The sequence below is a fragment of the Pelodiscus sinensis genome, chromosome 15 (assembly GCF_049634645.1).
Source record: "Pelodiscus sinensis isolate JC-2024 chromosome 15, ASM4963464v1, whole genome shotgun sequence".
Taxonomy (NCBI): Eukaryota; Metazoa; Chordata; order Testudines; family Trionychidae; genus Pelodiscus; species Pelodiscus sinensis.
The window spans coordinates 6,564,228-6,590,019 of record NC_134725.1 but is presented as its reverse complement, the minus strand read 5'-3'; the positions used below and the strand labels follow the sequence as shown (position 1 = coordinate 6,590,019).

The following is a 25,792-nucleotide window of genomic DNA, read 5'->3' as shown; positions in this document are numbered from 1 at the left end:
TGCGCCGCTCCCGCTGCCTCTGGGGGCCACAGCGCGGCCCCTCCCCCGCGCGCTGAGCCGGGCCTCGGGCCGGCTCGATCCCTGGCGGGTGATACCACCCTGCCCCGCAGCGGGGGGGGAGACGGCTCGCCCCCTTCTCGGGTGAGACCATTGTGGGGAGGGCGGCGCCCGGGCGACCGGCCCTGCTACTGTGGAGTGTCGCTGTCGCCATGGCAACGCGGAGAGCCGGCGCCGGGCCTGCGGCGAGCGGAGCGGGGGGAGGCTGGTCCGGCCGCGGGTTCGAACCTGGGCCGGGCCGGGGCGGGGTGTGCGCCAGGCGTGTCCGGGGCGGGTGAGACCGGTGGGGGGAGGGGCTCTGAGCCCTAGGGGTGTGTGTGGGGGGAGGGGCACTGAGCCCTAGGGGTGTGTGTGGGGGGAGGGGCTCTGAGCCCTAGGGGTGTGTGGGGGGAGGGGCCCTGAGCCCTAGGGGGGGGTGTGTGGGGGAGGGGCCCTGAGCCCTAGGGGTGTGTGGGGGGAGGGGCCCTGAGCCCTAGGGGTGTGTGGGGGGAGGGGCCCTGAGCCCTAGGGGGGGGTGTGTGGGGGAGGGGCCCTGAGCCCTAGGGGTGTGTGTGGGGGGAGGGGCCCTGAGCCCTAGGGGTGTGTGGGGGGGGAGGGGCACTCAGCCCTAGGGGTGTGTGTGGGGGGGAGGGGCACTCAGCCCTAGGGGTGTGTGTGGGGGGGAGGGGCACTCAGCCCTAGGGGTGTGTGTGGGGGGGAGGGGCACTCAGCCCAAGTGGGGGGTGTGGGGGGGAGGGGCACTCAGCCCTAGGGGTGTGGGGGGGAGGGGCACTGAGCCCTAGCGGGGGTGTGGGGGGGAGGGGCACTGAGCCCAAGTGGGATGTGTGGGTTGGGGCGGCTGAGCCCAAGTGGGGTGTGGGGGGGAGGGGCACTGAACCCTATAGGGTGTGTGGGGGGAGGGGCACAGCCAAAGTGGGGTGTGGGGGGGAGGGGCTCTGAGCCGTAGGGGTATGTGTGGGGGGAGGGGCAGCTGAGCCCTAAGGGGTGTGGGGGGGAGGGGTGGCTGAGCCCAAGGGGGTGTATGTGGGGCAGGGGCAGCTGAGCCAGGGGGTGGTGGCAGGATGTATATGGGGAGGGGTGGCTGAACTCAAAGTGTGTGTGTGGGCGGATGACCCTCAGGGTGTGTGGGGGGGCAGGAGAGGGTCTGAGCCCCAAAAGTAGGGGGGGTGGCTGACCCTGGGAGAGGGAGGACTGAGCCTAAAGGGGGTGTATGTGTGGGAGTGGGGGGCTGAGACCAAGATATGTGTATCTGGGGGAGAGGGTCTGAGCCCAAAGGGGGGGCGAAGTGGCTGACCCTGGTGGGGGCAGAGGGGCCGGCCCCGTGTATCTGGGGGAGTGAGTACAGGGGAGCTGAGCATAGGGTGGGTGTGTGTATGTGGGGTGGAGGGGCTGAGCCCAGAGATGTAAATGTACCTGCAGATGGAGGGAGCTGAGATAGGTGGGAGAGTAAGGTGGGTGAGCTGGGTGCATGCGATATAAAGGGTGACTGAACCTAGGTCCTGGGTTCAGCCTGCTAACTCAATGCTGACTTAAGTTCTTATTCTTTTGCCCTCTTTCCCCAATCCATTCTAGGTTGGCAGCTGTAAATGTGAGGCTCCTGCAGAAATGGCTAGTGATGGTGAGGAGTGTTGGGGCAGTGATACCTGCCTTATCCCCATCATCTTTTGAGGAAGTTACATAGGACAGAGGTGCACAGATCCATAGTCCACCTGTCCCCCTCAGAAACACTGAACAGAAGCTCCAGTGTTAGGGCCAAGTCCTGAGGTGACAACCCCGACACTGAAACCCATGATGTTAGGGTCACAGTGAAGGAGCATTTGCATGCCAGGGGTTCTAGACAAATACAGGGTCTGACCTAATAGAGATTGAAGCACATTAAACATGGTCACAACCCTTGTTCGCCTTCAGAGTATTTCTGGCATTTCGTCAACTACTCTACTGAGGGGCAGTAGACTGCCTGTGTAAACCTAGCTTGAGCTAGGTAAAAAAAAGTATTTTTGTACCAGGACTTTTGGGGATGTCCAATACCAGTTTGCCTCCGTTGGGGAATCTACCACAGTGGTCAAGAGTAGGACGTCTGGATAAATCAAGCCATCTCCAGCTTGATAACCAGGATAATCTGGAACATCAGCCTAACTCTCAGTCCAAACCTGTTCAAGTCTGCAACAAAGACCGCGATAAACTAGTCATGGACTTGGAGAAAAGCCTGGCATTCTTGCAGCAGCAACATGCTGAGACCCTAATGAAGCTTCATGAGGAAATTGAGAATCTCAGAAGGGAAAACAAAGGTGAGGTGACTTTCCATGTATGACTTCCTATAGATTCTGAAATTATTATATGAGAGATTAGGTAATTGCTGCTGTAAATCAAGAAATCTTTTAACTTCTTTTCCTCACAAATGCTAAATTGTGAATGAATTACAATGATTGTAGGTTTTTTGATTCTGCAAAATCTGATTCAATATCCCCCCTTTTTTTCTTTTTTGTCATCTCTTTAAAGACCACCCTGATGCCATTTGTTTAGGCCTACCATTCTTTGTGGTTTTTACAAGAGTTTTATTTTGAAATTGTCAGAACACATTTCCTAACATTGAAGATTATAACAGGAGATACAAGAAGGGAATGCTAATGATTTTGACTGAGGGCTAACAAAAGCTACATGACAAACCCAGTCAGACACTAGACTCCAAAGCCAGAAAATGCACAAGAAACTACTAGACAGCTTAAGGAAAGGCAATGAATAAAGTCTTTTCACACCTAGTAGGCCACCAGTTCCATTTATCAAAGGGTGGATACGTAGTACAGGTTGTACTTCTAGTTTGGCATCCCCGGGGCCCAACCAGTGCCAAACCAGAGAATTTGCCAAACTATGGGCAGTCAGTATTGTAGATGCATTACCAATACTTCCAATGCTTACTGGGCTCTTAGAAGACCTGAGTTATGCTATACAGACAGTCCCCGAGTTACGCGGATCCGACGTATGTCGGATCCGCAGTTACGAATGGGGCTTTTCTCGCCCCAGAGGACGGGAGCGGCGGGACGCCCAGATGCGCCATGGTCCGCCGCCCCCGTCCTCCAGGGTGAGAAAAGCTGCTCCCCGTCTCCCTGATCTGCAGGGAGACGGGGAGCAAAGCCTTGGAGCACGCCCGCAGCGGGACAGCCCAGGTGCGCATGAGCTGTCCCCCTGCGGGTGTGCTCCGTGGCTTTGCTCCCTGTCTCCCGACCAGCAGACCAGGGAGATGGGGAGCAAAGCCTCGGAGCACGCCCGCAGTGGGACAGCCGCGGCGAGCCTGGGCTGTCCCGCTGCGGGCGTGCTCTAAGGATTTGCTCCCCATCTCCCTGCAGACCAGGGAGACAGGGAGCAAAGCTGCAGAGCACGCCCGCAGCAGGACAGCTCAAGCATGCCCGGGCTGTCCCGCTGCGGGCGTGCTCCAAGGCTTTGCTCCCCGTCTCCCTGCAGACCAGGGAGATGGGGAGCAAAGCCTTGGAGCACACCCGCAGCGGGACAGCCCAGACGTGCTTGGGCTGTCCCGCTGCGGGCGTGCTCCGCGGCTTTGCTCCCCATCTCCCTGGTCTGACCAGCAGACCAGGGAGATGGGGAGCAAAGCCACGGAGTATGCCAGCAGTGGGACAGCCGCAGCGCGCCTGGACTGTCCCGCTGCCCGCGTGCTCTGCGGCTTTGCTCCGCATCTCCCAGGTCAGCAGACCAGGGAGACGGAGCAAAGCCGTGGAGGACTTGGGCGGTCCCGCCACCCCCGTCTCCCTGGTCTGCTGGGGGAGGGGGTGCAGCTAGTGCCCCCTCCCCAGCAGACCAGGCTTTTTTTGCCTACCCCTGGGGTAGAGCAGCTGGGGGCTGCCGGGTTGGTCCCGCAGCGCCGCTCCGGACCAATCCGGCAGCACCCCAGCTGCTCTGCCCCAGGCGTCCTGATTCAGCCGTTGCTGGTCAGTTTCAGCAGCGGCTGAATCAGGACGCCTGGGGCAGAGCAGCTGGGGTGCTGCTGGGTTGCTCCAGTAGCGCTGAGGAGTTGTGCTACTGGAGCAATCCAGCAGCACCCCAGCTGCTCTGCCCCAGGCGTCCCCACGTCAGCCACTGCTGAAACTGACCAGCGGCTGACTACAGGAAGCCCGAGGCAGAGTTGCTCTGCCCCCAGCTTCCTGGAATCAGCCGCTGATCAGTTTCAGCAGCAGCTGACTTGGGGATGCCTGGGTTTCTTAAGTTGAATCTGTATGTAAGTCAGAACTGGCGTCCAGATTCAGCCGCGGTTGAAACTGATCATTTTCAGCAGCAGCTGACGCCAGTTCCGACTTACATACAGATTCAACTTAAGAACAAACCTACAGTCCCTATCTTGTACGTAACCCGGGGACTGCCTGTAGTTTGCCTTAAAACTACTGACATGTTTCTTCTTTAACTTTTTCCAATCTCTACTCCCATCTCAGTATTATTTAAATGTTATGAACTCTTAAGTTTCACATTATAGATGGTCCCTCACCCCTTGTACAATAAATATATGGGCTTCATAGTTCCCAGTAAGGTGTGCACCTGTGCGGCCATGCACAAAAAATTCTTCCCCTGCCCACCTCCTCTGGAGAGCCATGCAGCAGTACTTGCACAGCAGATGGCTGCTTCAGCAGGCGGAGCTGGCAGAGATGGTGGGGTGAGGGGCTGGGACTTGCTGCAGTCACTGGTGCTGGGTTTCTGCTCTGGTGGCCAGGAATGGAACATGTTGCATGGCTGAGGGAGAAGGCGGAAATCTGCTCTGGTGGGTATGAATGGGACATGCTGCATAGTGGAGGGAGAGAAGAGGGTTTCTGCTCTGGTGACCAGGAACATGTGTATGTTAATAAATTGGGTGCCATGGTGGCACACATCCAAACCAGTGCACATGACCTGGTGCAGAAGCCAAAACTCACTCCACTCATGGTTGGCAAAATCTTAGAAGGAACACTCATGGGCTTATATTTTTGATGAAAAAATCTTCAGTCTATTAGAAATGTTGAAAGCAGATGTGAGGGGCATTCTCTAGGGACAAGCTTGGCTTACTCTACAATAGGAAAAGGGAAGTTGGGTTGGAGAGAGCTCAAACTAAATTGTGTTCTCATTTGATTACAGAGCTTCATTATAAACTCATAATGAATGAGTCACTGCACAGGAGAGGTATGCTATTCTATTTCCTGTTCTAGAAATAAGATTATATAATGTGTCTTGTCTGCTTGAAATCCCTTTTTTCCCCCTCAGTAATTTCATTAGTAATAGACAGTTGCATTGGTGCTTTGTCCATTTACCAGCTCCAAGAGAGGATCTTGGAAGTGTCAGCTTTCCCTTTGCAATGCAGAATTGTTAAGTCTCTGGTGACTGAATACTTCATACAATGAATGCAGTCTTGTTGCTTTCATATCAGAACTCAGTTTTCATGGGTTGGTAGGGAGGAATGGGGTAGCTAAACATGGCCTGAATTTCATTATTCTGATCTGCCCTAAACCAATGTGAAGGTTGACATGACTGACAGTTTACAATCTGAATGGGTTAGGATAACCAGGAAGCATACTAGTGATGCTGTAAGAACTTTAAACAGTACTTGCCAGCACTATAATTCACTTCCATTCAGCTTATGCTACAGTTAAGACCCTAAGGACCAGTTTAGACTAGAAGCTTTTTGCTGGTATAACAAGAGCAGTTGAATGTGATTTTGGGGGGGTGGGAGAGAGGAGTGATTTGGGGAAAAGTTTATACTAACAAAAGCAATTCTGTAGATGTTGTAACACAAGCAAACATATTTTTGGCAGTATAATTTATTTCCTCTCCAAACATAAGCTAGACTAGCTAAAACATTCTGTGGTTGGCATAAATTGCATACTTTGCTAGGAGAGTTTGGACAATATAGCTACAGTGGCAAAACTTTCACAAGTACAGAATGTATCATAATAGTTTTTTCCTTTAAAGCTTGGGGTTCTGGCATGGTAATTACATGATATGTTGATTTAATTAAAGTTTCTAGCCCTCTTAGGTCTAGAGCAGAGGTTGACAACCTATGGCTTGCAAGCCAAATATGGCTCTCTAGGGAACCAGATATTTTGGAGCCCCAGTTCAGCTCCCTCTTGCTCCCCCCACAGCAGGGAGCCTGTACCGCTGTGTGAGGAACAATCCAAGCCAAAATTGGCTCAGTGCGCTACAGTTTTCCTTGCCCTGGTGTGCGAGGAACAAGCGGAGCGCACTGCTGTTTTCCTTCTCCCAGCTGGGGGCCAGCCTTGCAGGGACACACTTCCTGGGGCTTCCTTCTGGTGAATGGGAGCAGCAGGAGGCTGTTACACATACGATGTGGAAGCAAGTAAGTGGCCGCATACACCCTCGTGCCTAGACCCTGCTACCCCACCTCCACCCCCCCACCCTACCCCCAGCCTACTCCTGCCTCCCCCTTGCTCCTGCTCCCTTCCCACGGCCAGACACTCCCAGCCTGCTTCTACACCCTACTTCCCACCCAGACCTCGCACCTTCACCCCCTCCTGCACTCCCATCCCTATCCCATTCACTGGCTGCCCTGTCCTGCACACTTAACCACTCATTTTTGGCCTCAGCCCCGAGCCTAGGGGGCCCATAAAATCCACTAACCGTGGAACCTCAGAAGAGCAAATCTTGCTTGATGCCTTGAACCTCAGTCCTCCCTGCCCCTACCCCCACCATGGGACTGGGCTAACGGGAGTGTGGTATTTCAGTTGGGGCCAGTGAGGGTTGGGTTTGGGGTTTTTTTGCTTCTCACTTGTGTGGTCCCAAATTGATTTTTCTGTGGGTCAGTGGCCCCTGACCCAGAAAAGGTTCCCCAGTCCTGCCATAAGTAAAGACAATGATGAAACCTTTTGTGTTGGACATATTTTACTTTATTTAAAATGAAGCCTGGCCAACAAGCCCCCAACTGAGGTCCAGCCCCCATCTGGCTGCAGCATCATAACACTCCTGCACCCTCCCCCACACCAAACCTGAGCCCATCATACACCTGAACCCCATGCCTTGAGCTCTTTATACCCCCATCATCTCCAAACCCTTGCACCCCCACATCTCCAGTCCCTGCCATAATATACTTCCACTCCCCAACCTTTTGCCCTAATTCCATCATGCACCCAAACCCTCTGCCCTGAGCCTCTCACACACCCCAATCCAGACTCCTGTACCCCTACATCACCAGCCCTGCCATAAGATTGACCGAAGACAGCCTGAATGTGTTCATGAAGCTGGCTTTGACCAGTTATGTTGTAAACTTGAAAGAACTATGCAAAAAGATGCAGCAGCAGAAGCAACAGAAGCTTAAATAAAGTCTGTGAGCACAATGTTTCAGTTGTGCTATTATTAATCATTATGTCGATTAACAGTAATATTAGATTGCATCTTTTCAGTCATGCAAATGGGCATTCTTATATGGCTCTTTGTGGATGGATCACTTGTTCTGAATTTTGATGTAGTTTGGCTCTTTGGTTTGAAAAGGTTACCGACCCTTGTTCTATAGAAGCAATGTGAACAGGAGTCTTACAGGCTCAAAATCTAGAAGGGAAATAAAAAGAAGCCCTAATTTATTATTTTGCAAAGTGTCATGATGTGTTAGGGCTTGACTTACAACTTGAGAATGTTTGGCAGATAACAATACTGAATCTTTCACTCATGAGGCAAATCTATAGGCAATCCATTAACTAATTATATACAAGGTCAAAGTTCAGATCTTTGTGAATAAATAGTTATTACTTGTATGTATCCATCATGGATAACTGAAGGGATTTGTATCTCCACAACTTATCATAGAGATGATACATAATCAGATGTTCAACCTAAATTACACAATGTGCTTGCACTATGCTCCGAAGGTCAGTACTCACTTTGGCAACTAGAAAAAGCAAATTCTGCAGTTAGGAATCCTCCCCATAAAAATGTCTTGCCACATGTTCTCAATACTGCACATCTAAGATGTCAATGGGAGTGCTTAGCTTACCACAACTACTGTAGTGGTTTTTGGGAAAGAAGCATTCATGGAAATGGCTGGGTCCCAAGACAGGTTCAATTTATAGATTATTTATTTGGTGTATAAAATCCAGTCAAACTACAGCTTTTTTATCAACAGTGTAGAAGGCATGAAGACCTCCAGGAAGTTGAGACATGTTGCATTCCTCAAAAATGTGTGTCTCATATGGATTGTAGCTACCCTCGTTGATATAGTGGACAGTCTCTAAAATGCCACCAGAATTCTACTGTAGCACATATTCAGTGAAACTGGTTGAGACTGTTTTATTGCCTTTGGTAAATAAAACCCATATCGATATTAGAGTCCAAAACAAGATAATTTCTTACTTCCTTTGCGGATCATGAAGCTTACCACACGGTCTCTTCCATAAATCCTTCACCTGGCAAACTTATCCACAGTGGGCGTCATGAGGGCAAAAAACCATCGGCAGTAGATACAAGAGGCAATGGGAGGTAAATGCATTCCTTAGGCCTTAGTGCTCTCCCTCTTTTTATCCCTATTTTGACAGTTCCTGCAGGTTCCCACAACAGGCTGTTGCAGCATGATGAGTCTTCCTGGGAAGAGGATCGAGTAACTTAAAAGTGAAAAAAAGTCTCAGAGGATGGCCATGTCAGTCTATAACCGAAAAAATGTAAAAAACAATTAATAGTTCTGCAGCACCTTAGTGCAGGCCTGGGCAAAATACAGCTCGTGGCTGGATCTGGCCCACAAGTGGCAGTGAGAAGCCCTATGGAGGCTCCCCTGCTTACTCCGTACGTGGCTCAGAAATACGGCTGCGTGGCACTTTCTCTTCGAGTCTGGATCAGAGGAGGGAAGATTCAAATGCTGTGCCTGTCCCCAGCACAATCCAATTGGCCGGTTTCTGGACAGAAACTGGCCAATGGGAGCTGCTTGTTTGTGTAACAGGCAGCCACAAAGCACAGCCCTCCTGCTCACTCACTCAAGCACATAGCCGAGCAGGCAGAAACATTTTAAGCTCTGCAAGCCTTTAGCTCTGCAGGCAGGTTTGGCTGATGAGTCTCCTGGCCAGAACCAGCCTCTGGCACCCCAGTCCCTCCCTTCCCCAATCCTCTGCTCCCCGTTTCTGTCCTGCTTCTCCACGTGCACCCATACCCCCTCCCAAATCTTTCACCCTAATCTCCTGCCTGAGATCACAATCCCCTCATATCCTAGGTCACATCCCCAAACTCTGCACCCCAGTTCGCTGCCCTAGGTCACAACTGCCTCCTTCACCCAAACTCCCTCCCAGACTCCAGACACCCTCCTGTACCCCAAGCTCCCTTCTGCACCCAGCCTTCATCCCTGATCCACAACTCCTTCATTAATACCATGGAAGAGTGCAGCCCTCAGCCACTTTCCAAAATCTTGGACTGGTCCCCCATCAAAAATTATTGTTCACCCCGCCTTAAAGGCTCACAAAAAATGTAGGTGGTATCATGAGCTTTGCCCATGAAAGTTCATCATACCACCTACATTTTTGTTAGTTTCTAAGGTGCTGCAGAACTATTCAGTGTTTTTAAAGTTTGTTTTTTTAAAGTGAAAAGCCTTCCAGCTTGCCAGACCTATAAGAACATAAGAATGGCCGTACTGGGTCAGACCAAAGGTCCATCTAGCCCAGTATCCCATCTGCCGACAGTGGCCAGCACCAGATGCCCCAGAGAGGGTGGACCAAAGACAATGATCAAGCGATTTGTCTCCTGCCATCCCTCTCCAGCCTCTGACAAACAGGCCAAGGACACCATTTTATCCCCTGGCTAATAGCCTTTTATGGATCTAACCTCCAGGAAATTATCTAGCTTCTCTTTAAACTCTATTTTAGTCCTAGCCTTCACAGCCTCCTCTGGCAAGGAGTTCCACAGGTTGACTACATGCTGCGTGAAGAAGAACTTTCTTTTATTAGTTTTAAACCTGCTACCCATTAATTTCATTTGGTATCCTCTAGTTCTTCTATTATGGGAACTAATAAATAACTAATAAATAACTTTTCTTTATCAGCCCTCTCCACACCCCTCATGATTTTATAGACCTCTATCATATCCCCCCTCAGTCTCCTCTTTTCTAATCTGAAAAGTCCCAGTCGCTTTAACCTTGGACCTGTGAAAGAACCGTTAAATCCTAATGAAGCCATTTAACAGGCAAGCCCCAAACTGGAGGTATGTACTGTCAAATTCTGAATTTACTGACAAAAATAATTGTGCATTATTGAAATATATAGAGAGGATCTCATTTTAAAATTTGCTTTAAATATTTCATTAATTTGTTGCTGAAGAAGATAAAAATCACATCTCTAAAAAGAATCCTTGCATAGATTTTTAGATGCACAATCTGAGTATTTAGCCTTAAATTCTTGTGTTTTCAGGCATAGTTTTTAATTGAATTCTTCCAACCGAAGCCAGAAATAATATGAATAAGAGAATTAAGTTGTTCATTGATCATCCTTGTGTGACATGAGCAAGTCCTTACCGAAAGAGTGCCAAGGCTGAAGTGTAACATTTGGACATCAGCCCCTCATCATTTTCTAGCCAATTTTCCAAGCAAGTTGTTGCACATTTTGACTTTAGTGGTTGTCTTTTTAAGATGGTCATGATATGTAAGAATTCTGTCCAACATGATGCCTAGATAGATGGTATGTGAACCATGCTTTATTTGCTGGCCATTGAGAATTATATTGAAATGACTATCCACTTGTGTGTCCAGTTCGTGTGCGGGGAGAGGGGGCACATTTCAGGAAAGACCTGAACAAATTGGAAAAAGTCGAGAAGAGCAACAAAAATGATTAAAGGTCTAGAAAATATGACCTGTGAGGGAAGAATGAAAAAAATGTGTTTGTTTAGTCTGGAAAAGAGAAGACTGAAAGGGGACATGATTCATTGAATGGTTTGAGACCCACGCGCCTTGAAGGGCCCCACGCGTCAGGGAAACTGGGGCCTTGGCGGCATGGGGGCCAGTGGCAGTCGCTGGGGAGAGAAGGGCACGGGGGCTTTAGGGAAGGGGCAGAATGGTGGCAGAGACAGGGTGGAGGTTTGGAGGAGAGCAAGGTGGGAAGGGGTGAGCCATGGGCAGGGACTTGAGGGAAGGGGTGGAGCAGGGATAGGGCTGGGGGGAGGGAAGGGTTGTCTCAGGCCCCACACCTGGTCTACGTGGTGCTGGGCCCTGCAAAGAGGTCAGGGGACTAGACTTGATGACCTCTCAAAGGCTATGTCTAAACTACACCCCTTTGTCGGCAGAGGGATGTAAATGAAGCACTTTGAAAGTGCAAATGAAGTACATATCCCGTGCTTCATTTGCATAATCGTGTCATGGTGAGTTTTTGAGGAGTATAGGATCTTTTGAAAAGGTGCCCCGTTATGGAAAAAAACCACGTCTAAACTGTGGTTTCAATTTTGAAATGGCGCTTGTTCAAAACAGTGCCATGACATGATTATGCAAATGAAGTGCGGGATATTTAAATCCCTGCTTCATTTGCACTTTTGAAGTGCTTTATTTACATCCCTCTGCCGACAGCGGGGTGTAGTTTAGACGTAGCCAAAGTTTCTTGCAGACATGTAGGACCTGAACCTATTTTTAAATTTTTCAACATTTTACCCAGTTCCAGACTAGTGAATGGATCTATCTTATTATTAGCTGGATTACTTAGGAAACGCTGCCACTTGTCATGTACCTTATTGTTTGGCAACTCTATTAACAGGAGTTTTGGTAACATTCAACTGCTGACTGGCAATCTGATTTGGAGTAACTGCTGGCCTGCTTTGCATACATGGGCATTTGAGCTGCACCTAGTCAATTCAATTAAGCTCCAGCTCTTCCAAAGTCAAGCATCATTGTTGCTGCCTCCCATCAAGTCCAGCAAGTGGCATCCAATGATGCTGTAAGATGGTCCATGATCTCCAGATTACCAGACTGCTCAAACTGCCTCATCCAGTCTGCACATTCCAACAGGAAATGTACACTGGTAGGAAGCCACATGGAATTGTTGCACTTGTATGTTTGAAAAGGACAACAGAAACAACAGTTTGTATCTTTGTTGGCGATTATATTTAATGGGAGTGTCATGATGCTCCCTCCTAATAAGTAGAGTGGCTGTGATATGCCTTCCAGAAGTTCCATTTAGGCTTTGGTACACTCCTTATAGTTGGCAGACTGAAGACACATTACCATCTGAATCACAAGACAGCATTGGTTATGTGGAAAATCATTTGGCAAACAATGTAATCAAAGACAGATCTGGGCAACAGAATAGTCCCTATTCCAACATGTTGAATAGAAGGTACCATACTACTTACGGTTATGGGCCAGTGTGAGATCATTATTAGTTGCCCACCTTTTTTTGTGTGTCTGCAGGCACATAGTCATCACAGCGAATGGGGTTAAGTTGCCAATATACCCAGCTGGATGCATAAGCCTTGGGAGAACATGTGGTCTCCATATTTTATCTGGTGGCTAATGCATTTTTGACTTGAAACTCACCAACCTCAGTTGTGCCACAAAAAGGTGAAGATTCAATATGGACAACTGATATCAGTATGTGTGTGTATATCGACCATGTTTTGCATGAAGTCTGTGACATAACAGATTGAATCCAGTGATCTTAAATGACATGTTTCATTCTGCATGAGAGTTTCTTGTAAGCAAGTAATGTCAGCTAGGGACTTCCTTTGCCAGAACACCAACAAGTTCCCTCTTGGCAGCAAATAACCCTTCGGTTGAGAGACCTTAAGTGCCAGACCTATGACTAGAAAATCCTTGTCTGAAAGCTTTATAGATTAAAACGCACAACTTCATTCAGAAGTAAATGAGGACTGGTGTATTTCGTAGCATATTAATACACTCTTGCTGATTCACAATGAAGTAGATGATATATTTCACATTCTACCTTAGCTGAAGCTTCTAATGTATGCAAAAGTAATAAAGGAAAGTTGTCCAGATCAGAGAGGACAAAAGAAATGACTGATTGCAGAGAGATTAGCCTTAGTAAAAAAAGGCTGCAGCCTCTAAGTTAACTGCAGATGATATGAATCTCTACTGCCATCTAAGCATATAAATACCACCATGAGGCAGCAACCAGTCTTCAGTGTTCTTAGTTGCCTTACCTTGCCCCCGAGCTTCCCCCCTCTTTATAGGTCAGCCTTCAGTGATTTTGTCCAGGTCTGTGCGCTCATATGACGAGTGTAGAAAACAAACTTTCACTGGTTAAACCAAACAGCTGTTGTGGTACTATAGGAAACAGTTACACTGCAGCTTGCTCTCAGCAATCCTACATGGAAAGAGCCTGGCTCTGCAGACCTTAGTTTACCTGTGTTTCCTGTTCTAAATGGAAGATAATATAACCTCCTTGTTGGTCAGCTTGATGACCATGATGCCTAATTCATCACTTGTTCTTCTTTGCAGATGGTAATTTAACTCCCGTCTCCTCTGACAAAGTCCATTCAAGGGTCTGTTCAGCAGGTAAGATAGCTTAAAACTGCAAGATAAACTTAAGGGTAGCAGGACTGTAAAAACTGGATATAGGAAAGAAAGCAAAGAAATTATTAACTGAATAGGTATGTAGACCCAGATAAACAAGCAACAATGTAAAAAGTCAGAGTCCCTCTGAGATTTGTTTTAAAATCTCTTCTTAAGGCTCTTGATAATGATCAGGAGTTCTAGTATGCCTGTTTTCCACTTATTTGGATCATGAGTGTTTGCATACACATTCATCATCACTTTTACATTGTTAGTTACTAAGAAATTGGAAGCGTAAAGTCTAAGTCTGAGCTGCTTCTATTTGTGGTTGTTAATGTAAACATTGTCAAGAAATTCTCTTTACTATATGTTAAAGGATTAAAATAAGCTATACAACAAAACTGTCCAAATGCTCCCAAAGTAAAAAAGAGAGCATGGAATACTCTGAACTGCTGTGGAGATGAAGGTACTTAAAGCTAGTATCTACAAAGTTGTGAGGTCTCTGGCCTGTGATACAGGAACTTGAATCCCCCCCCCCTTTCCTTTCCCCTTTTCATGTTTTGTCCAACAGCTGCTGCAGCAGCAGTTTTTAGGTCTTCACAGACAAGCAAGCCACAGATAGATCCATCCAAACAGCAAAAACAGAATGAAGAAGAGGTGGTCAGTGTGGTACAAGGAGAACCAGAGACTCTCAGTCCAAAGGAGGAGAAGCGACTACAGGAGGTTATTTCTAGGTAATAGCAGATTATTAGTACATAGCAGTTGTAGGGGTTTCTGGGGTGTAAGCATGTGTGGGTTTTTGAGTCTTTGACCATGTGGATCCCATTGGTGGAACACATGCTCCTTGCCATTTAAGTCACATCAAGTACAAATTTCGGAGGGTTAACAATAGATTATTGTGAGCAACTTATTTTAGCAGTGGTGTTGAAGCTCTATGGGGATAAAGTCTTCAACTGAGTTGTCATTGTGTATTGCAGTGGGCACAAACAGAAGTACAGATTAATTCAAAGGAAAAACTCAGGACTAAAGTGTACTGCACTGCACCTTACTAGGCATAGAATACAAAAAGTAGTAGTTTAGCTACAGAGAAGGATATTATCTTGTGGAGCGAAGATTCAATGGACCTGCTTGCCATGTTTCCATTTCCCGCTTGTGAAATAAGTTTATCTACCTGTACCACCAAGCTCTTGATAACTGTAATCCATGTTTACAAATGTTTTGGTGAGGTAAATGCAATAAATGCTTTTTGCTATTCCGTAAAATCTCGAGTATAATGCACACCTATGCATAATGCGCACCTACCTTTTAAACATCAGAAACCCTGAATAAACTGAACTCTTATCTATAGTGTGCACCCCAACTTTGCTGTATGTTGTCTTGCCTTTTTGTATTGCTGGGTATATAGTGAGCACACGAGTATATAGTGCACGGCGTTCCATGCTCTCTTTGGGATGCCATGAGTTGTCGGCGATCTTACACGACCTCTGAAAAACTGAAAGTTGTTAGCTGTGCTGAGGCTCATGGCAACAGAGCTGCCAGCCGTGAATTTTATAACATAGCAGAGTCTAACATTCGGCTTTGGAGACGGCAGAAAGAGCGCCTGCAAGCGCTGCCTAGGATGAAGATGGCTGAGCGAGGTAAAAGCACTGCATATCCTGAGTTGGAGGCCAAGCTGGTTGAATGGATTGCTGAGCATAGACAGCAAGGTGGTGGTGTTAGCATTGCGGAGGTTAGAATGAAGGCTTTGACCATACCAAAACGTGCGCTAACACAGCTGGGTTTAAAGCTTCATATGGCTGGGGTGATTGGTTCATAAATCGCCATGGCCTATCAGCTCGACACCGAACAACAATCGCGCAGAAGCTACCAATGGACACAGACACCAAGTTACTGCAGTTCCAAAACTTTATCATAAAGCTATAGAAGCAGCACTGCTACGACCTTTCATTAATTGGTAACGCAGATCAGACACTATTAAATTTCGATAATCCCTACGACAGAACGCTTGAACTGAAAGGTGCCAAGACAGTCTCCATTGCTACCACAGGCCATGAAAAGTCTAGGTTTACCGTAATGCTTGCTTGCATGGCCGATGGAACGAAGCTGCCTCCTTATATTGTGTTAAAGCGCAAGACAATGCCAAGGAATGTAATCTTCTCGAACAGTGTTCAAATGAGTGTTCACCCTAAAGGCTGGATTGATGAAGCTTTAATGCTTGATTGGCTACAGACAGTTTGGGTGAAGCAGCCAGGTGGACTTATGAGAAAGCGGTCTCTAATAGTTTTGGATGCATTTCGGTGTCATCGTATGCCATCTGTCAAGAAAAGGCTTCAGCAGGACAATACAGACTTGGCAATTACTCCTGGTGGAATGACCAAAATGTAGCCACTTGACATGACAATTAACAAGCCAATGAAAGAGGCACCATGCAAGAAATGGAACACCTGGTTGTTGGAAGGTGAACATACATTTACTGCGGGTGGATGTATGCGAACACCAATGCTGCAAGATGTTACTCAATGGATAGCAGATGTCTGGCTTGAACTTGATCCCGCTATGATAAGGAAGGGGTTTCTGAAATGCAGCATCTCTAATGCCATGGATGGCAGTGAGGAGGATGCCCTGTGGATGGATCCGAGCGACGTGAATTACCGGTATGCGAAGATGACAATGATTTTTATTACCTGGATGAAGATGTCGAAGACCATACCCCGGAAGATATTGCTCAACTGTTTGAGGAAGATTCTAACAAAAGCGAATTTGAGGGCTTCGAAGATGAGTAGATGATCAATTAACATATTGGTATTTGCTTCTTTGCGCTGCAGTGTTGATTTCATTTGTTTAACTTACCTTTTTGAATAAGGTAAGCAACTGTGTATATAGTTGCTTGTTGATGCTAATAATCAACTTAACCTCTGGTGTCCTGCGATTAATTAGTTGCCGCAGAACTGCCAAATGAAAACTTAAAAAAAAACCTCCTATGGATAATGTGCACCCTGACTTTAATGCTAAAAAAAGCCGGGAAAAAAGTGTGCATTATACTCGAGATTTTACAGTAGTATCACAAGGGAAATGGTTTAATTTATTCATTAATTGTGATCATTTTTCTAGAGAGGAAAGAGAAGTCTGTCATCAAATGACATCTCCAGTACTTTCACTGCCAAGTCATATTAGATCTAAACAAGCTCAGGTACCACCAGCCTCCTCCAACCCTTTCCTGGTGAACGTCCTCCCTTCCCACATCCGGAAACCACCTACATTGGAAGAGTGTGAGATTGTCATTCATCAGCTATGGAACATCAATCACATGCAAGCACAGGAGGTGAGGCTGTTTCAGCCCAGGCTCACTATTTTATTCACAGCTTTTAAGATATGGTATGTTTGTGGTGGTGAAATAGAAAATAGATTTTCAGAGGCAAGTAGAAAAGTTATTTTCTCCTCTCTGTCCTTTAGCTAATGTATTTGAAATCCTATCTGGAGGACATCCACAAGAACAAAAGGATTCCTGAAGATTATCTGCTAGCCAGCCAGATTGGGTAAGCTGTTTTGAGTTACGGTTTCAAGGCTAGGCTATGGGCCAGATTCTAGCTGAGTCCACTGGTTCCCTTTCTATTTTGTAATAACGTGAATTTGCAGAATAGAGGCCGTATGCAAGATACCTAGATAGAGGCTGTTAGCAAGCTTTTTGACACTTTAGGGCTTCCCTCCTTAAGTCACAAGGGAAAGTTAATTTTGAGACACCCTTGCCCCTATCAAACTTTCCAAAATGTGACCTGTTAATCTGAGGTGAGAGGGTTTTAATGATATATGCCTTTATGTATGTCTACACACAAGGGGCCCCTGTGTGCTATATTATAACAAGATTACTGCACACAGCTGTTAACACCACTAACGCAAATGGAGGTAAGTGTCCATAAAACAAGGTACAGAGAAGACATGTCAGTTTGTTCTGTCAGAGCACTTAGGTTCATTTAGCAGGGCAAGCGTGGACCAGTCAAGGAGGTGTTGGCACATGGTTAACAGAATCCGCTCAATCCAACTGAGTCACGCTCTTCCACAAAGGAGATTTCTGAGAGATTCAGAGGACCCGTGCTTCACTGGCTTATGTTTAAGGAAAACAATCATATATAGAGTGATGATATGTGCAGACCTCATTTGGGTTGAGGGCTGTATTGTAGCAGGCAGTATATTGTAAGTTCTTCAGGGCAGGAACTGTTACTGTCTAAACAATGAAAATGAGCAAGAGATTACTAGGGCAAAAGAGATCCTGGGTTCTCTTCCCTCCCCCCCATTATTGCCACAACAGTTCTCCAGTTATACTCTGGGAGGATGATCAATAAGTCTATTAGAGTAGCATTTGCTGCAGCCAATTAACAAGGGGTGCATATTCAAAAGATTCCAAAATATCATCTAGATTGGTCTGAATACCAGAGGTCATTAAACTTTACCATGTTACCCCTATTATTGCACCAGCAACTTGTTTGACTAAACATCTTTTCCAGAAAAGGTATCAACACATAGAGAATCCATCATTTCTGTTGTTAGTTTGTTCTCATAGTTAATCATCCTTGCTGTTACAAAATTTTCTGTGTTCAACTTGCAGCCCTGGGTTCTTGTTATACCTTTCATTGCTAATTGACGAGCCCTGTATGTGGTATTTTCACTTTGTGAAGGTATTTGTGCACTATAATTTAGTCACCTCAGACTCTGAGGAGCTAAACAACTAAGCTTTTTAAATCTTTTTCTCCAGATCTTTAATCATTTTGACTTCTTTCTACACCCCCTCCAATTTTCTCATCTTTTTTAAAAACATAGATATCAGAACTATAGAGGCATTTCTACGGAATATTCCCTACTACTCCCATGCATACTTCCAAAGATTGCACCGTAGAGCTCTTCCACAGCATTGTATGGGGAGCGCATGTTGAGTTGCATGATTCTTATATCCTTTTCACAGGCACTGCTTTCTAGGATGCAATCCCCAGTTCTATAAGTATGGCTTATATTCTTTGTTCCTAAACGTATAGCTGTTTATTTGGCTGTATTAAGGTGCATTTTGAATGAATGGTCCCAGTTTATCACACGAGCCAGATCCTATTGTATGACAGATGTATCCAGGTGCTATTGTGAAGCTATTCCTGTTCTCCAAGTTCAGCATTTACATGCAGCAAGATTACATTGTTTTCAAATATAAATTACACAGACTCAACTCACACAATCTGTGCTCTGCTACTATTCTACAGAATAAAGTAGCCAAGGTATCACATCTACAAATATTTTTTGCTTTAGGAATAAAGAAGTTTCACGGTTACCCAGAATGCTAAAAGATACAGCTAAGAAATGGTAAGTACTTCTACTTTCTTTAGAGACTAACACGCTTCATGAGAAGCCATGCTAGCTACATCCACTGAGCCAAGCATGTGATACCTTTAGCAAATATTATTACATCATGAAGTAAAAAAAAACAACACTATTATTGGTTCCCCCATCTTTCACCCCAACTCCATCATCAGCTATAAGATTTTCCCCACTTCTTTTGATCACCATTGCCTAAAGGTCAATCCATATGCCCTGCTCAGAACAGATTTTAGATTTCAGATTTTAGAAGAGATCACTGCAGCTATCTGGCTTATTTCTGTGCCCTAGTATTATCACAGAAGAATCTGCACAAAGTGTCAAATCATTTAGGCAGTGTTTACAAAACGAGATTTAGGTCAAATTTTTTTTTTAGCACTCAGTTTTGTAAAGCTGAAAGTGTATGTCCACACTGGGTGCAAGAGATCGACATAGTGCACCCCCAGTACAGTAGCTACCTTTGACTATGACAGCGATGTCCTGTGGATAACTCTCTCGGTTCCTGCCACCCCTTTTCATTATAGGTTAGACTTCCAGTGCCTGAGAGGACAAAACACAGTGCAACCAGTTGTTCATGATACATATTGTCAGCTGCCCCTGGTACACTTATCTTCACCCTCCCCCACTTGATGGCAATTGCAAACAGTGTTTTTGCGCCCACTTTCTCCTGGTTATCTGTGCAGGCGCCATAGCAGGGCAAGCATGGGCCATGTTCAGCTTCAAACTGCTGTGGCAAGAACACCTCACACTTTCTGCAGCGGTATGTCCAGGGCCTAGCCAGGAGCCAGGAAGAATGTAAGGAGGGTTTGAACACAGACATGTATGAAACCATTCAGTGGAACAACTGGCAGATGCTGGAAACATTCAATCCTGTTGGCACAGTGCCATGCCAGTTTTAGTACCGTGAGACAAGCTGGTGGGACTGCTTAGTTATGCAGTTGTGGGACAATGAGCAATATCAGACAGCTACCAGTCAGCTGGGAATTAATTTGGGCTGGGTAAATATACAGTAGGGACTGCTGTAATTCAAGTAGCCAGAGGAAGTGAGCAGCAGACTCAACTGTAGCACTCACTGTAATGAAAAAAAATGGACAGACTTAGAATGCAAAAGTTAATCTCTTGCCGTGGATGAATGTCTGTCCAAAACTATAAGCGTGTGTTATGTACAAGTGCAAAGTTAATGTTTAAGCACCGAATAGGCAGCAGGTACAACACCCATCTTGGGGGAACAGCTGGACATGGTATGGCAGGTATGGTAAGGAACAGGCTGGGACTCTTGCTCTTTTGCTTCTGCTTTGAAAGCATGAGTGACCCAGTGGCTGCAAATTGCAGCTCCGAGTGAGGAAAGGTCAGCATTTGTAAAGAGGGTCCCCGGGCACAAGAGGCTGTGCTGGTGAGGGAGATGCAGTTGTGGTTTATGTAGTCACAGTGTGTTCAGCACCTCGTTTCCCTTGAGTGCCAGGGCGGAGGCTCACGTGGCCAGCAAACCATGCTTTGCTGGGGATGAGCACACAGGTATAGTGCCCTGGTATCAATTAGTTAGTTTTCCCTTCTTCATCCAGGTCATCCTGTGCGATATCAGTTTTCTCCGACTCACAGAGGGACAGGTAGCAGATGCCGACTGAATGGGGCCAGAAACCTGGACCCTGTGCTGCAATGACACCAGACCTCTTACTGCTGGCTTCGCATGGCGAGGTGTCCTACAGTGCAGGGTGGAATAAGACAGGCGTCCCCAGAAACCTTGTGAGAAAGATTCAGAGATCTCATCTAGAGAGTTTTTCAGAGATGTGCAGGGAGGAATCCAGCTCCATCTCCACAGCCATTAAACTGTTCCAGGGAGCCCCCGCTGTGTAGGCAGATCATACCCAGTTGTCATAACCTACTTGGTAGCATGATTAAAAATGTGAATTGTCCTCCCTGTCACGAGTGCCCGGGAGTAACACATTCTGTGAGGAGGGGATTGGCTCCAGAGTTGACAAGGTCCTGGCTGTCGGTGGCCTGCTGACCATTCTTCTCCTCAACAATGTCCTCCCCATTGTTACCCAAGGCTGCCTGAAGAGTCTCTTGGGAAGTATCCACAGATGCTTGTGGGACACTGGGCGGGTCCCTGCTAAAATCCCAGGCAGCTGCTCATAGAAGCAGCATGTTTGCAGCTCTGGCCCAGACTGTCCATTTGCCCTGTGGTACTCCTGCCTGAGCTCCTTTACTTTCAAATGACACTGCTGGGAGAACCTGGTGTGTCCTGTTTCCACCATGCCCTGAGTGATTTTGACACAGTAGCAGCATTTCTTCGGCTGCTTCATAGGTCTGAGTTCAGAAATTTACTTTAACTGCCCTTAAAAGTCAGTGGAATGGGCTTGATGTTGTGATCTCATTGTTTAGCAAAAATCAATCTAATGTGTCTAAGTTCAACCTAAAGTCGTAGTGTAGACCAGCCTATTTCTTTGAGGTTTACTTTTGCATATCCACAGATTCTTCTCTAGCTCCCCCTTTAGAATGATTTGCTGAGAGTCAACTGCAAGGATAGGTTCTGCCCATAACATTACACACATGTATTGCCGCTGAGGAAGCAATCAGCAATTTTAGAGTGTAGTGGGATTTAAAGCAGTACTGTGTTTTGTAAGAATTGCATAAAAGGGAAATAGAAAAGTAATGCTCTCATCTTCCACAGTCATTTGAACAAGACAAATAGTTGGATTAGATTGTAATTATTTACAGAGAAACAGGTATGCAATAAAGTCATACAAGCCCTGCCATGAAACACAAAAGCTCAGTTCAGAACTCATCCTGTGAATAGGGTTTCTCCATTCCACCAAGTCAGAGATTACAAAGCCAATTAAAGTTTTCCACCTATGAAATAATGGGAGGAATAAAGATTCTAGATTTTCCAGCAGCTGCAACCACAACACAAACCCATTAAAACACACAAGTGACAGATACAGGTATTTCCCTTTAAAAAGCTGAAGTGAATTGTGGTTATTGGTAAAGGTTTTTCTGCAAGTTAGACTGCAGGATCCCCATTTCATGTAAAAGTTTATGGGGGTATTGAAAAAAAAATCAGGTCTCTGCTTTAGCTGTTCATTAACTACCTGAAGACAGGACTAGTCTCTTCTTTTAACATGAGATGTTAGCTACTCAAAACAGAGGAAGAAACCCAATTTCATGTACAGGCAGTCCCCGGGTTACGTACAAGATAGGGACTGTAGGTTTGTTCTTAAGTTGAATTTGTATGCAAGTCGGAAATGGTACATATTGTAGGGGAAACTCTAGCCAAACATTTCTCCAGAGCTCAGTTTTATTCCCCCACACCTCACTTCCTTCAGTCCTTTATTCTCAAGCTGAGGTGTCTGCTGAGAAAAGCCGCTCCGCATCTCCCTGGTCTGCTGAGGGGGGCGCTAGCTTCGCGTCTCCCTGGTCTGCTGGGGGGAAGCAGCTAGTGCAGGGTTGCCTCACCCCGTTTGTAAGTAGGGATCCGATGTAAGTCGGATCCATGTAACCCGGGGACTGCCTGTACTCAGTGTTACAGGAAAACTGAATTCTGAACTTGGATTTTAGCAAGTAATGAGCCATTCCCACTTAAAATACCTATCTGACACATAGCACTTTTCATCTGTTGATCTCAAAGCATTTTACAAAGGTCAGTATTACTGCCTTCATTTTACAGAAGGCAATGGGAAAATGTCTAGCTGAAGGACTGTTATCAAAAAGGCTGCTATGTTTCTAAATGATCACTAGCAGGACACACACTCAAGTCTCATGGCACTTGTATTGAAAACCACTTCTTTTCCTCATTTTACTAGAGAAATGTAAGCACACTGAACGGTAGAGAGAGTTCTTACCACAGAAATTTCAGTCAATGCAACAGAGTGCTGTTAAGTCAACATGTAGAATCACTGGGATGACTAATGTGAAGAGTAACCCTAATGCAGGAGACCTTGGTTAAGGAGGAAGTGATTTTAAATCACATTGCCAATCATCCTTTGTCCCACTCTTCTCTCCAGCTTGATTTTAACTCCACTGCCAGCTGCTGAAAGGGCAGTTCTGCCAGCACTGAAGCAAACACTGGGAAACAGATTTGCTGAGAGACAGAAGAGAACTCAAGCTATTCAGAGAAGCCGTCTTCGTCGGACTGTGCTTTAGTCTGGTTGTTTAGTGACCGCATTACACATCTCCTCAAGTGATCCAGTAGCTATAGCACTCCCAGTACGTGTTTGAGTGTACATTGCAGTTTCAACATAGATTGGTTTGCTACTATTTCCCCCCATTTCAAGTAAAAATGAATTATGAAATCAGAGTCATTTATTCAGAAACAAAGGAGCTACTTTTCTTTTGTTGCAGCCTTGCCTCATTCATAAATGGTTTCTGCGGGTACCACTCTATTAGTTCCTTCAGAACTAAATTGAGAGAGTTAATTTAATGATGAAAGCCTGTAAGATTGCTGTTTGATAAGCATGCAATTTATCAAGCATGCCACAAACTTCTTTAAAAAACAGGACTATGTAGCACTTTAAAGACTAACAAGATGGTTTATTAGGTGATGAGCTTTCGTGGGCCCACGAAAAGCTCATCACCTAATAAACCATCTTGTTAGTCTTTAAAGTACTACATAGTCCTGTCTTTTGTTTCAGCTACACCAGACTAACACGGCTACATTTCTGTCACAAACTTCTTTAGTTTGTCAGACTGTTTAAAAGCAACATACGTTTATATTTTATGTAGATACAGGCTGCAGATTTACAAACAACACTAAATCACTGCTGATCCATCCATAGAAAAGCTGGAATCTACATGCTACATTGTGAGACTAGCCAGAACAAGATTTCACACCCTTCCATGGCTTTTAGGTGAGAAATAACCAGTTTAGTAGTCTTTTATCAGAAAAAATTCTGATGCAGATCTAGAACCCACTGATTAGCAGCAAGAGGCAGTCGAAATTACGGGGGCTCAGATATTATGCTGCTCTAGGTTGCTTATTTTTTACTCAGAATCTGTAACATTCCATAATTTCATCTTTGCTGTGGGCCAGTTTCCATTTCACTCACAGCAACATAGCACTGACTACACTGCAAACTAATATATGTATAGCCAGGTATGCAAAATCTCCTATTCCAGGCTACTGCAATGCATCACAATCTTATTCCCAATGGAGTGGTCCCATGTTTGTTGGCACCACAGTAACAGATACCTTAAAAATGTCTAAGAATGAGTGTCTGTGTTCATTCAGCTTCAGAGGGGTAGCTGAGTTCGCTGTTTAAGTTTTTCCAGTTACAGACTGGAATAGTTAAAAGAGGCTGGTAAGAACCATTAGTTTGCACTAGGAAAGGAAAAGTACTAACAACAGATTCTACTCAGACATCAAGAACCACTGGCACCTTCATTGTTTGATTGTTGATAATGTGCAAGCTATCCAATATTGCGATTTAAACCATTTTCATGAGTTAAACTTGAGAATGAAGTGGAGTTCCAATCCTTCTGTGTGTATTTGGCTTGTGGAATTGGTCTGAAACAAAACAGCAACATGGAGGGAGATCCATTAATGAGTGTCCAGGGAGGTTAAAGTGTTCCCCAACAGGTTTCTGTGTGTTGCCTTTTCGGATATCTGATTTGTGTCCATTAATTCTTTCCCATAGGAATTGTCTAGTTTGTCCAATATATATTGGGTTAGGAGGTTGTCTATAAGTGAGAATAGGGCCTTTTCCCCCAAGGCCTCTGAGAGTGAGGAATCATTTTCCAAGATAGATTGTAGATTGTGGATAATGCATTGGAGGAGTTTAAGTTGAAGACTGTAGTAATAAGTGGAATTCTGTTTTCTCTCTTGGGCCTCTCTTAAAGTAGCTCATGTCTGGGTACTTTTTTGGCTCTGTCAATCTGTTTTTTCACTTCTCCAGATTGGTATTTCAATTTTAGGAATGCTCTGTATAGTTCCTGTAGGTGTTTCTCTCTGTCTGTGAGCAGTTATCAGCCTCTTTTTTGTTGTTTTTTAAGTTTTTCCTGTTATAGACTGGCTCAGCTGTCCATTTTAAACTTATCTACCCAATGTCCTAATCTCCCTCCCCCTTTCCTTATTTATTCTTGGTTCTGGACTTCCAACACTCCAGTCATCTGCAGAAGTGGACTATGCCCACAAAAGCTTATGATACCATCTACATGTTTTGTTAGTCAACAAAAAATGGTCTGGCAGCATTTTATAAACTTGATTTACAGGAAAAACTTAAAGTTCCAAAGCTTCCCTGTGTATTTGGCTTATGGCCTGAAACAAGACAGTGACTGTAAGCTCCATTAATGAATGCCAGGCAAGTTAAAGTGTTCTCCAACAGGTTTCTGTGTGGTGCCTTTTTGGATATCTGATGTGTCCATTGATTCTTTCCCATAGAGACTGTCCAGTTTGGCCAATATACATGGCAGAGGGGCATTGCTGGCATAGGTCACATTAGTGGATGTGCAGTTAAATGAGCCCGATTTGGGGGCTGATGTGGTGGGGTCCAGTGATGAAATCACTTGTGTAGATGTGTGGGCAGAGTCGGTACCAGGGCTGATTTCAGGGGTGGGTTCCTGGATAATTACGATGGAGGTGTGTTGCATGGGTACTGGAAATAATTTGTTTGAGGTTAGGTGTTTGTCTGTAGGCAAGGTCTGGCCTTTTCCCCAAGGCCTGAGAGAATGAGGGGTCTTTTTTCAGGATCACCATTTCCATGGTCACCAACCCATGAATCGCGATCGACTAGTCGATTGCGAGGCCTCAACCAGTCGATTGCAAGGTGTTCCAGGCCCCCCATTTACCCCCACCTCTAAGAAGACCCACTACCTACCTCCAGCAATAATGGAGGTAGTGGCAACTTCCCGCGGAGTGGACGGAAGTCTTGTAGATGCGCATCACTTCTGGGGGTTCTGGAAATGCACTGGCTGCTTCCTTGCCCCAGGTCTATGGCAGGC

General features: G+C 45.8%; 1 protein-coding gene across 4 annotated transcripts; it reads left to right on the top strand.

Moving 5' to 3' along the window:
- LOC102446353 (coiled-coil domain-containing protein 74B-like) lies at positions 1–23,148 on the top strand. 4 transcript variants are annotated; one of them, XM_075897971.1, is made up of 9 exons: positions 1–141; positions 1,630–2,345; positions 5,170–5,214; positions 13,451–13,507; positions 14,076–14,238; positions 16,616–16,826; positions 16,958–17,040; positions 18,794–18,847; positions 22,861–23,148. In XM_075897971.1, exons 2-9 carry the CDS (start codon positions 2,075–2,077, stop codon positions 22,997–22,999), a joined length of 1,023 nt encoding a protein of 340 aa, XP_075754086.1. In that variant the 5' UTR covers positions 1–141; positions 1,630–2,074; the 3' UTR covers positions 23,000–23,148. The 4 variants fall into 4 exon arrangements, with proteins under 4 accessions (XP_075754086.1, XP_075754084.1, XP_075754085.1 ...); XM_075897969.1 differs by lacking the exon at positions 1–141 and adding an exon at positions 160–277; XM_075897970.1 differs by lacking the exon at positions 1–141 and adding an exon at positions 175–305.
- The last annotated feature ends 2,644 nt before the right edge of the window (positions 23,149–25,792 follow it).